Source organism: Myotis brandtii, unplaced genomic scaffold (assembly GCF_000412655.1).
Source record: "Myotis brandtii unplaced genomic scaffold, ASM41265v1 scaffold45, whole genome shotgun sequence".
In the NCBI taxonomy this organism is placed as follows: Eukaryota; Metazoa; Chordata; class Mammalia; order Chiroptera; family Vespertilionidae; genus Myotis; species Myotis brandtii.
The window spans coordinates 891,478-904,386 of record NW_005367209.1 but is presented as its reverse complement, the minus strand read 5'-3'; the positions used below and the strand labels follow the sequence as shown (position 1 = coordinate 904,386).

The window sequence follows — 12,909 nt, the reverse complement described above, 5'->3', positions numbered from 1 at the left end:
AGAGACCAGCGCCACCTTTGCCGGCTTTATCTTTCCGATGAGAGATTAGACCCTCACTTAAAGTTTAAATGGACTTTTAAAAAGTCACTACTTTGATCCTTTAGCCGTCTACAGGTTTTAAAGTTGTAAAAGCATTAAGATCTCTATCCCAAAGATAATCTAGGTCCCATATTCAGGGACCGAGTTAACTGGGAATCAGGCCTGGCCACTTAATAGTCTAAGCAAGACGCCCAGGGGAAGTTATGGAAAAGACGCCACTGCGAGGCTCGACCTAGGGGGCGGGGGCAAATGTGGGGGGTGGTTGAAGTTCCCTGACACCCAGGAGACAGGCCCAGCTCAGACAGGCACTGCATGGCAAGCACCGCTCTTCCAGAAACGTGCACTTGGACAAGTTCTCCGCTGTGATACTTACGGAGAGTGTCGTTACTGGAATCCCACGCCTCCACAAGTAAAGTATAGGACCTCTGCAAAGAGATAAATGACACTTAGTATTCAGAAAGAGGGGTTGGCTCTCAGTCCTACTTTCCTGGCCTCCCCACATACCCCACCAAAGAAAACCATAAAGCCAAAATGAAAATTCTTTTGCTGTTGAACTGAGGTTACCCAACCAACTCCCCTCCCCACTCCAGCACCCACCCCAGCCTGACTCCTTTCATCTGGCGGGGGATGGGGGGGTTGGAGGGGACCCACAGTGGTCATCCTGCAGGCAGCTCCAAGCCTTCATCAGGAGATGCCACCTACCTATTGGTGAGCACTTAGCATACAGTTTTCCACAACTTTCCAGACCCTAATTCTAGTGCATGAGAAACACACACAAAGAATTTATTCTCAGCAAACCTAACCGGGTCTTTGTGCCGGGGGAGGGGGCCCATCCAGGAGGGCCGGGTATTGCTAAGGTTACACTTTGGGCCCTGGTGGGGCAGTCCCCAGGGAGGCCCCCTTTTCCTTTTCAGAACCCCTTTGAAAGCCCTGTCTGTGTGAGACCATCTCGGCTCCCACAAGTATCAGGTGACTCTAGGAAGCAGGAGGGGGTAGGTGCAGAGACTCCCAAGACAAAGGCGGCAACCTAACTTGGGGTGCCTGGTGGGGGCAGGGGGGCAGGGCAGGCCCTGTGGAAGAAAGTACAAAAGGGAGAAATAAGCACTCATTTGAGGGTTATATTTATTGATAAACTTATCTGTCAATAAGATCTAACATTCCAGGAATAATCCGAGTTCGCTAGCGAAACGAGTTCCCTGGCCCCTGGCGTGGTGCCCGCTATTATACGGAAGGCACCTTTTATCTGCCAGGCTTATCTCAGAATCCCACCTGCCCCCAAATCCAAGCCATCAGTAAATTCTCCCCAGTTTATTCCAATCTTCACTTTTACTCCAATCTTCGTTTGTAATTTTGGATGAGGTCAGTCTCACGAAACACCAGGGTTTAAATAAACTTTCAGCTATCTTGGCGCTGGAGAAATATAGCCACAGGGGGTAGGGACAAAAGGCGCAGGAACCCTTTTATGTTCCCCCTGCACCGTCACTGGTGGTCGGGTACCCCCCCATCAGGAATAGTTGAGCATATTAATCAAACAATGCCATGCCGCCAGAAACACACGCACCAAGAAATGACACCTACGAGGTGAAGGCAAACACGGTGTGGAAAAGGGAGCTTCATTCATAACTCAAGCAAAGCTTCCTGCTCACATAGCAACCCAGCAGGCCGCCTCCGAGAATAAAAACATCTTGTGATAGATCCTGCCTTGGAATTCAGCCGAAATATGTTTCATACTCAAAGCAGAGTAGGATTCCATTTCGTTCACTGATAACTGTGGGAAAATGCTCAGAAGAGCAAGCAAAACTGGGCAAGCCAGGGCACATGCCCAGCCCTCTCCTGTGAGTGGCCATCGGTCCAAACTCATTGTCCTTGTTAATATTTTATTAGTGAAAGTTACACCTTATCTACAGCCTCTCGGTTCCCTAGCACTTCCTACAAATTACAGGACTCTCCCCTGAGCACAGCAAGAAATTTTATTTCTCTACTGATTCGAGGCGAGCCAAGTCAAAAGGAGGCCAGACCTGGGCCCGATTCCGTATAATTAATCCCTTCATTTGCTGGTCACGTTGAGACCCACGTTTTTCGCTTCCACATATTGTTGTAATTAATCCCCTGATTAGATGCATCGATACCCAGAGTTTTGACAGACTTGCAGAGCACTAAACACATAATGCCGGCAAACCCCATGGAAAGGGAAGGCGTCCCGGGACTGAGCTGGTGTGACTGCATTAACTCGGCTTCATGCTCAAGGGAGAAGGCATCCTTTGGTCTTGCGCAAGAACTTGGAAGACCAAGCTGTCTACCCGGCTCATCCTTGCCAGAACTGGAAAGACTTCAGAAGCTGCTGACCAGCACTGTCCCACCGGGAGGGAAAAGCGTGGCAGAGCTCGAGACGCTGCGTGTCATGATTTTCCATCACTGCCTCTGGCTCGGAGGTGGATATGGGGCGAGGGCTGGAGACTGTGGTGTTGGCCACAAAGCCTTGCCAGAAAAACAAAAAAGCCTTGGACCTTCTCTTCCCTTGTTTCAGAGAAGGGATTGTGGTTCTAGAATTCACCTCCGGAGCCAGGCAGTTTTAAAAAAAAGGCCAGGTGAGAAAAGGGAGGTGGGGAATGTCATTAGAAGCAACAACACAAAGAAAGGGTCAGTGAGGCAGAGCAACAAAAGGGACGAGGCATTCAGAGAACCGACGGCAAAGACAAATGTTGGCTCAACCTCTCCTCCTGCGCAGACTGAGATTTCTGCGTGAATCAGGTTTTCCGATGACGGCCACCCGGATCCTGCTGACAAAAAGGGAACTCGCAGTTTCGGCGAGGGAGGGAAACCATTTTTAAGTTCCCCTAAAGAGCAAAGACTACCTTATAGCCAGGCTGCTGTGATTCCCATAGGTGCCCTCCACAGCTTCCCCACCGAAACCCACCCCTCGCTCCTCTGAAAAGCAGCCTGCACTCAAGAGTCATCTTTCTCAGGGGGACAAGGCAAGTGCAATGGCTGGGAGGCTCTGGAATTCCGCTTCAATGAAAGGTTTGTGGTGCGCAGTGTGGGAAACCCGGACCGGCTGGAAGCTCACCTGCCCACCGAGTGAAATTCAAGGTCGGTCTTTAGAGACCAGCGCCACCTTTGCCGGCTTTATCTTTCCGATGAGAGATTAGACCCTCACTTAAAGTTTAAATGGACTTTTAAAAAGTCACTACTTTGATCCTTTAGCCGTCTACAGGTTTTAAAGTTGTAAAAGCATTAAGATCTCTATCCCAAAGATAATCTAGGTCCCATATTCAGGGACCGAGTTAACTGGGAATCAGGCCTGGCCACTTAATAGTCTAAGCAAGACGCCCAGGGGAAGTTATGGAAAAGACGCCACTGCGAGGCTCGACCTAGGGGGCGGGGGCAAATGTGGGGGGTGGTTGAAGTTCCCTGACACCCAGGAGACAGGCCCAGCTCAGACAGGCACTGCATGGCAAGCACCGCTCTTCCAGAAACGTGCACTTGGACAAGTTCTCCGCTGTGATACTTACGGAGAGTGTCGTTACTGGAATCCCACGCCTCCACGAGTAAAGTGTAGGACCTCTGCAAAGAGAGAAATGACACTTAGTATTCAGAAAGAGGGGTCAGCTCTCAGGGTCCTACTTTCCTGGCTTCCTCACATACCCCACCAAAGAAAACCATAAAGCCGAAATGAAAATTCTTTTGCTGTTGAACTGAGGTTACCCAACTCCCCTCCCCACTCCAGCACCCACCCCAGCCTGACTCCTTTCATCTGGCGGGGGATGGGGGGGTTGGAGGGGACCCACAGTGGTCATCCTGCAGGCAGCTCCAAGCCTTCATCAGGAGATGCCACCTACCTATTGGTGAGCACTTAGCATACAGTTTTCCACAACTTTCCAGACCCTAATTCTAGTGCATGAGAAACACACACAAAGAATTTATTCTCAGCAAACCTAACCGGGTCTTTGTGCCGGGGGAGGGGGCCCATCCAGGAGGGCCGGGTATTGCTAAGGTTACACTTTGGGCCCTGGTGGGGCAGTCCCCAGGGAGGCCCCCTTTTCCTTTTCAGAACCCCTTTGAAAGCCCTGTCTGTGTGAGACCATCTCGGCTCCCACAAGTATCAGGTGACTCTAGGAAGCAGGAGGGGGTAGGTGCAGAGACTCCCAAGACAAAGGCGGCAACCTAACTTGGGGTGCCTGGTGGGGGCAGGGGGGCAGGGCAGGCCCTGTGGAAGAAAGTACAAAAGGGAGAAATAAGCACTCATTTGAGGGTTATATTTATTGATAAACTTATCTGTCAATAAGATCTAACATTCCAGGAATAATCCGAGTTCGCTAGCGAAACGAGTTCCTTGGCCCCTGGCGTGGTGCCCGCTATTATACGGAAGGCACCTTTTATCTTCCAGGCTTATCTCAGAATCCCACCTGCCCCCAAATCCAAGCCATCAGTAAATTCTCCCCAGTTTATTCCAATCTTCACTTTTACTCCAATCTTCGTTTGTAATTTTGGATGAGGTCAGTCTCACGAAACACCAGGGTTTAAATAAACTTTCAGCTATCTTGGCGCTGGAGAAATATAGCCACAGGGGGTAGGGACAAAAGGCGCAGGAACCCTTTTATGTTCCCCCTGCACCGTCACTGGTGGTCGGGTACCCCCCCATCAGGAATAGTTGAGCATATTAATCAAACAATGCCATGCCGCCAGAAACACACGCACCAAGAAATGACACCTACGAGGTGAAGGCAAACACGGTGTGGAAAAGGGAGCTTCATTCATAACTCAAGCAAAGCTTCCTGCTCACATAGCAACCCAGCAGGCCGCCTCCGAGAATAAAAACATCTTGTGATAGATCCTGCCTTGGAATTCAGCCGAAATATGTTTCATACTCAAAGCAGAGTAGGATTCCATTTCGTTCACTGATAACTGTGGGAAAATGCTCAGAAGAGCAAGCAAAACTGGGCAAGCCAGGGCACATGCCCAGCCCTCTCCTGTGAGTGGCCATCGGTCCAAACTCATTGTCCTTGTTAATATTTTATTAGTGAAAGTTACACCTTATCTACAGCCTCTTGGTTCCCTAGCACTTCCTACAAATTACAGGACTCTCCCCTGAGCACAGCAAGAAATTTTATTTCTCTACTGATTCGAGGCGAGCCAAGTCAAAAGGAGGCCAGACCTGGGCCCGATTCCGTATAATTAATCCCTTCATTTGCTGGTCACGTTGAGACCCACGTTTTTCGCTTCCACATATTGTTGTAATTAATCCCCTGATTAGATGCATCGATACCCAGAGTTTTGACAGACTTGCAGAGCACTAAACACATAATGCCGGCAAACCCCATGGAAAGGGAAGGCGTCCCGGGACTGAGCTGGTGTGACTGCATTAACTCGGCTTCATGCTCAAGGGAGAAGGCATCCTTTGGTCTTGCGCAAGAACTTGGAAGACCAAGCTGTCTACCCGGCTCATCCTTGCCAGAACTGGAAAGACTTCAGAAGCTGCTGACCAGCACTGTCCCACCGGGAGGGAAGAGCGTGGCAGAGCTGGAGACGCTGCGTGTCATGATTTTTCCATCACTGCCTCTGGCTCGGAGGTGGATATGGGGCGAGGGCTGGAGACTGTGGTGTTGGCCACAAAGCCTTGCCAGAAAAACAAAAAAGCCTTGGACCTTCTCTTCCCTTGTTTCAGAGAAGGGATTGTGGTTCTAGAATTCACCTCCGGAGCCAGGAGGATTCCTCCTGCCCAGCCTTCAGAGAAAAGGGCTCCCTTTCCAGGCCCCTATTAGGAGGCACTCTTACCACCCACTCCATCCCCACACTGTAGATCGACAATCAAGATAATTTGACAATGATTATTAGTTGCGAGGGAACTTTAATTTTTCCCAGGCCCACGCTTGACCTCTGTATATCCCAGGATATACGTGGACTCCGAGACCCAGACCACACGCACCTCATGCCATCAAGGTAGGGTACCAGGCTGAAATCAACAATCCATTGGGCTCGTGTCACACCCAATTAGCCACTGCGAATCTGACCCCAAGCAGAGGCACCAGGCATTCCCAAGGGCTTGCTACGGAGTCCCAGGCAAGATAACGAGTTCATACCACAAAACCCACACAAGAAAAAAGAAACAGCAAATACCTGAATTTTAGTTGGTTTCATGCTATAAAACTAAGACTCTTATGGAGAGTCACCTGGCTTTCATCTCCACGCCCCCCTCCACCCATTAAGTTTGACCAGAAAAAAATGGCCTGAGGGCAAAGCCTCAGGAAGGATGGGTTGCTAACAGACCTTCAGTCTGGGTTGGCAGAGTGAATCACTTCCGCCCCTTCCCAACTCCAGGCCCATGGAAACTGGCAACACAGCAGCTGGTTCTCAGGTTCTCCTTCTCAGGCAGCAGGAAGGAGGGATGGTCGGCTTTCAGAGTGACCTCTGGGGAGGACTTCTGTGGAATTTTACCTAGGAGATTCCTGACAGCCAAGCCCCAAGGCATTCCAGGGCCACCCGGTGCCCTCCAAGCACCTCCCTGGCCTCGGCACGGAGGCTGTGGGAGGGCTGTGTGCTGTGCCCATCACACTCCTTGGTGGTTACCTTGGCACCAGGCAGAGTGGTAAGCACTTAATTGCCACATTAAGAAGGGGGATGTAAGAAACAAAGGTAATTGTGTTGGCAGCTGGGAGCTTCCTTTTCCTGGCAACAGTGGCAGCCAAACCAAGCCCTGAGAAGCGGCTGCCTCCACTCCTGCCAAGCTGACGGACACAAACAAACCGCCATCCAAACGGCACGCGTGCAGCGTCCAAAACCCCAGGCCACCGCGACAGGCGGCCCGAGGAACTCACACCCTGGGAATGCCCCAAGTGCCCACGGGGCCATTGTACAGAGCCACTCGCCCCGGGATTGTCTGGGGCCGTGTACTCTCTGCTGACTCAACTGTCGCTTCCTGTTGCCGGCCCTGTATTAGCATTATTTTTGGAGACGCCACATTATTCTCTATAATCCTCATTTCAGTCCCTTCGGCCACACTATTGTCCTGCCTGTGTCTGGGCGGCCAGAGTATAAAATATTCCAGTCACAAACATCAAGTAAAGGTGCCAGAGACTCCATGTGTGGGCACACGCACACTCACACAAACAATTCACGTATCGCAGGGTTTGGGCCAGGTGAGGCATGGAGAAAGGACAACTACCCCAGAGCATCCAATCTAAGAAGTCTGTAGTCATAGAGAGCCATTCAGCCTGCAGGGCTTGACATTTCAATAGAGTCCGATCTGGTTACAAAGGGTGATTTTCTCATGAAAGCCCACCTCAAAGACCCACCAAGCGGCCCCAGAGCTCAATCCAGATTTGAGACTCAATGAGATGCCCCCACCCCTTTCCCATCATTACCCTTACCTGTTTGAAAAGCATCCCACTGATAATTAAATGCACCAGTTACAAAAGGGTGGCGAGGTTAATAGATAGAATGCCGAGAAGCCAGCCAAGCACAACCGCTGGTTCACACCGAGCAAGCCTGAACAAGAAGCCTTTCTACTTATTTACCAAAAGTGCATAAAAACTGGGCTGAGCTGGTAGAGGGCTCTGAATGTTTGACTATTTACATATCACTTTTAACCACTGGGAACCATGTTGCAGAATTTCTTCCCTGCACATGCACTGCACTGGTGACAAATGTCACTGACACCATAAAAACCAGGGCCTCAAGGCAGTCCACGCAGTGATCAGAAACCAGCAAGGAAGTCACAACAGGGCCACTTGGCCCCAAAAGCCAAGATAAACGCGGTACATTTCCGAACCCAGAACCCTACCCCACCTCCACTACCATTCTAGGAAACACAAGAATCATCACTTCCCATGCATCCTAATACATCTCCCTAAAGTTGAAAAAAGCTTAAGTTTAAAATGTAGTTAAAAGCTGTCACTTTTCTCAGCAGCTTAGAACCTAACCTAGGGGTTGGGGGTGGAGGGGAGCAGGGGTAGGAACATGCCTCTGAAATTCACCAAGGGGGAATTCTCAGAAATATTTGCCGTTGTGGATTACCATGCTAATTGTAGGCACATCCAAAGAACATGCATTCTTACACTGCAGCCAATCTTGAAAGCCTGACATTGGAACCAAGTTCCGCCCTTCTTCAATGGGCCTGTGGCTGCTGTGAATCCAATCAAGGCCTCTGTTTGCATTCCCATTCCCAGATCAGGGCTCTGAAGACTCTTTGTTGCCTTGGCTTCATTTTCTGCGTGCATAACACCTTTCCTCCACGTTACACCTTCCACTTGCCTTCTATCCAAAGGGTCTCCTTTACCACTCTTAGCTGCAAAGATTCTAGGCAGTATTCAGTTCGCTGGTTTTCTAAGAGGCTACACACCACCTCTTAAGTAGTTGCTGCTTCTCCTCCTTACCCATACCACTCCCCCAAAGTCCTTTTGCCAAAAGCTTCACCGATCTCTAAAAATGTTTGAAGTCCCTGTAGAATTATGGGTGGGGAGTTGGTGGGTTGTAAACTCATGTAAGTGCTGGAGGTTTGAATAAGTTGCTAAGAAACAAGACAACAAGGAGGAAGAAAACACAGAGAAGGTTACACCTGGAAGAGAAGAGATGTTAGAGGCCAAGTGCCTTGAATATAAGGATTCCATTTGGGAGCAGCCATGCTGCAGACACTTGGTACAAAGTGAGCACAACTCTACTACATTCCTAAGCCCAGTTTTGCAATGCAGTCATTTCATCACTTTCCTCAGGTAAGTGTCTTAGGGCAAAGGGTGTTTCTCCAAGTGCACAAAGTCCCTTGCTCTGAGCATGTACACACATGTGCACTGTTTGTATGCATGCGAACCCCATGGGTTGCACATACTGGCCGCAGAAATGAGCTGGCTCAAATGAAGACCCCTTCCCTCTGCCCGCCACATGTCCACACCACATCTGTCAAGGCTTAGGGACTAGAAACACAGAAGGCATAAAACCAAGGACTGCTAATCATATTCTGATTAACCTGTGGCATCCAATTTACCCAAATCCCTAGCAGTTGCTCATTCAGGCCTTTAAGAGTGAAGGGTGCCAACACTGGCATCCCTCTGGTACACAAGAATCACATTTCATTGTATTTTCTTTAAAAATTAAGCTGATCTCAGCAAGCCTGTTATCAGTGCCAATGGCATTTAAATATGAGGCGAAGAGACCATATACTGTATCTCAGTTGCTTCCCCCAAAGTATCTCTAGATTCATTTCACCCTAGGGCCAGCGGGACATCATAAAACTAGCAGGGGTTTTGAGTTCCTGAAAAGCTTTAGGGGCTGAGTAGTGGTAATTACACTGGTAATGTATTTTTAATAAACAGGCACTACTGAGATTTAGTGGGAGGGGCAACTTACCCATTTCAGTGATTTATAAATGGTTATTCCCAAATTATTTCTCATTAAGCCCAATTACCTCTCACCATGTGTGTTATCACCAAGACCCCGATTGGAGGATCATAAATCAGGCTGGTTGCTTCAAGACAAGCCCCTAGGAGCAGCATCAGTATTGCTGTTATAAACCATCAATGAAAACTACCACAAAGCTGGGGCTGGGGCAGCAGATCCAAGTGGGACATAATTCTATCCTATCTGGCAGGCAGTCCCACCTCTACAGAGCTTCCCACGTGGACACTGGGATGTGGATTCTATTCCGTATCTGACCAAATCACTTCCTCCTCTTCCTCCCCAGAACACGAACAGTTGTTTGACAGGGTCATAATTCTCAACAAAAGATGTGAATCACACGACCTTCTAAAATGACCTTTGACCGTGCCCCTGAACCACAGCTCTTCCATTGTCAGCAAATTTGGGAGGACCCACGATAACAGAAATTGAGGCTGCCTGGGGGGCTGGGAAATCAGGTGGCAGGCAGTTCAAGGTTTGATTTGTTTTTAAGCCACATATGCTGTAAAGCTTGAATTCTGTACCAAGTTCAGTCACTCGCTATTCAAGAAAATCCGTTTTAAAGAGACAGGCTTATTAATATTTAATTGCCAAAGTAAATGAAGCTGTGCTTATTTATTTCCATGTTTACTCGGCTACCTGAGTGTTTCCATTTCAGTTAACACTCACCCTGGAATCATTCTTGAAAGTTACAGGCTGTGGTTGTTTCTCCAACCGCACTCAGAAAAATAAACTAAAACAATACACCTGAACTCTGGTTTCTCTTGGGAAGTAAAGCTTATATTTCACAGCAGGCCTTTTTGGGGCAGCAGGGTGGAGACTTGTTTATGAGTGATACATGCATTTGGCCTAACTTCAAAGGAACCACACACTCAGTGTAGACCAAGCGGTCCCCCCATTCTAGAAAGTCTATTTCATGGTTGGTGACCCGTGGGCCTGAAACCACAGAAGAGCACCAGCAAATCAATCATCTCTCTGCCCTCACATGCCACTTCCGCTCCTTCCTCATCAGGACTCTCTGCCAAGTGTCAAAAGGGGACAGACACACCTTCCAGGTCACTTTCCGCAGCCAGCCTGGGGAGCAAGGCTCCCTCCCGGTTTCCACCCATCCTCTGACCCTACTCTCCAAAATGAACCTCAGCCAGGCCGGCAGCTTTTCCACATCACTAATAAGATTCCTTTTATGGTCTTGTGAAAAGCGAGGGGCTCGGGACTGAGCCTGGGAGGGTGGAACCACCTGCAGGCCCCTTCCTTCAACTCCAAACACACGTTGAAGGGCAGTCAGTATTCACAGTCAATGTGGGCCCAGCCGGATTTAAAATGTGGCTAACCTCTTTAGCTTAAAGTTCTCCCTAATAGGGGATTAACAAGATAAACGTGCTTTACAAAAATGAAATCCCGTAACAGAAGCAGCCCTTCTTTCTGAGAGCGACACATAGCACAGGTTTTTCTAAACCCCTCTTAATGGCATGTTTTTGATAACTGTCTTATCTCCTCCGAGGCAGAGAGGGCACTTTAAAAAGCCAGGTCCTGCAAACGTGAGAGCCACCCCCAGCTTCATGTACACCAAAGCAGACATTCTAATTCTGCCCTGTCCTCCCCACCCCCAGCTGGGAATCACAGCCCCAGCCCACGGATAGGAGGCAGCAGAGTGCACCCCATCAGAGCACGTGGTGGAGAGTATTCCCCTAGGCACAGAGCTCCCCCTCTCACCACCCACCCTCCCAGCACAGGCTGGGCCAAGCCACAGTCCTGGCAATGAGTCACGCCTCCTGGACAGCAGGAAAGGGACAGAGGGCACCAACATTTTCCCCTTTCCTCCTCTTCTGCAATCGCATTCATCTTCCTTCCACCCATTTCGGGATGTTGCAAGGGCCTCGCTATGGGGGTCTGCCAGCGGCGCCCGGAGCCTCCAGAGGCTCTCAGACGGGGGTCCATGGACTTGCACCCGCAGTAACTGCCTCTAGTGGACCGCCACTTCCAGGCTCTGGCACGCCCCTGAAGACTTGCGGGGACCATGTGCTCTCCGGACAAGGGCATACCCCCGCCCTTCCCGGGGAAGTTTGCAAACACAGCTGTTCAGAGCCCGGGAACCACTGGAAGCGAGGCCACAAGGCTACACCGCACGGGGGCGAGGGCAGGAAGGGACCGGCAGGGGGCGGAGGCAGCTCGGGCGAAGGCCCGGAGACCCTCCCCGCTCCGGCGGCCGCCCCCGAGCCCTTGCACCCAGCCCGGAGAGCGCCCCCGCACGCACCAAAATCTCCTGGGGAGCAGCGGGAAACGGGTTCCCTCCACACCCTCCAGGAAGGACACACCCGCCCTCCCGGCCGTCCACGGGAAAGGGGAGGGTGCCAATTTGGACGTCGTTCGAAGGCCAAAAAGGAGCCGAGTCGCCTTCCACAGCGTTTAATTGGTTAAGCAAGGATCATCGATAATGACCTCCTGGTTTGGGAGGGGGGAGGGGGGGTTTACTCTGGGGCCTTCAAGTTGCAAGTTAAACCCGCTTTCCTGGGAGCTTTGCTCCCAAATCTCTGGGGTACCCATTTTCCTGTGCTCTTAGCAAAAAGCAGCGGGGATGGGCCTGCCGAGTCTTGCTCCCTAACCCCCACAACCCCCAAAAATCTTCCCCTACGAGCGAGCGCCGCGTGAAGCCAAGACTCTCATATCCCTCTCGCAAGAGAAAGCAGGGCTCGGCAGACGCGGGTGCGAAGCTCGGCGCGGCCTCCCAGCCCGCGTCCGTCACTCACCGGCCAGGCGAAACTGAAAGGCAGAACGATACGGTTACGTTCATTGCCGCGGCTGGTCTTGAGGTTGAAGGTGTTGCCCCCGATGACAGGAGTGGACCCCGAGCCGAAGCTGCAGGGCCCCTCGGCCGTGACGCGGGACTGGTACTCCTTGAGGCACACTTTGAAGTACGTGTCACACTCGTCGCGGGCGCACTTGCGGTCCCCCGGGCTCCGGGCACCGCCACAGCAGTTCCCGTTCTGCAGCTCCCCGTTCACGTTCTGCATGGACAGGATCTCCAACTCGAACTGGCCGGAGGCCCCGCACACCTGCCGGCGAGGAAGGGAGGTCAGCACGGGGAAAAGTTGTTTTCTTCGAGGGTGGAAGTGGCGGCTCCCTCCCTCCCGCCCCGATGAGCCCTCGGCGCCAAGTGAAAATAATTTTGCAAAACTGAGCGCCAAGACTCAACGTGATTCCCGGGCAAAAAAAAAAAAAAAAATGCACGAGTGCGGGAGAAATCCGACGACTGCCCTGGAGTAGCAAGGGAGGAGCGAACATGCCCCCCTGCCCAGCCTGGAGGATACACTTAGAAGGACGGGGGGCTCCCCCAGCCCAGGTGCAGCCTCTCGGGCGCAGGGACCCGGCTGGGGAGCTGGGTGACCGAGGACTCCTGGCCCCGCTCGCGGCAATCAACCGCCGGCGTCCTGGGCGTCGCGAGGGAAAGGAGAGGGCGGCCTGTGCCTGGGAGGCCCCGCGGGC

At 51.3% G+C, this 12,909-nt stretch overlaps 1 protein-coding gene across 2 annotated transcripts in view; it reads right to left on the bottom strand.

Moving 5' to 3' along the window:
• JAG1 (jagged 1) overlaps positions 1-12,552 on the bottom strand; it is a 36,887-nt gene extending 24,335 nt beyond the window's left edge. The window contains exons 1-2 of one of the 2 annotated variants that reach the window (XM_014546466.1): positions 12,174-12,552; positions 3,552-3,603 (exon numbers count right to left, since the gene is read on the bottom strand). In XM_014546466.1, coding sequence (XP_014401952.1) covers positions 3,552-3,603; positions 12,174-12,437 — 316 coding nt within the window. In that variant the 5' untranslated portion in view covers positions 12,438-12,552. Of the gene's footprint in view, positions 1-412; positions 465-3,551; positions 3,604-12,173 lie in introns of both variants that reach the window. The other variant, XM_014546465.1, reaches the window with a different exon arrangement.
• Positions 12,553-12,909: the final 357 nt, after the last annotated feature.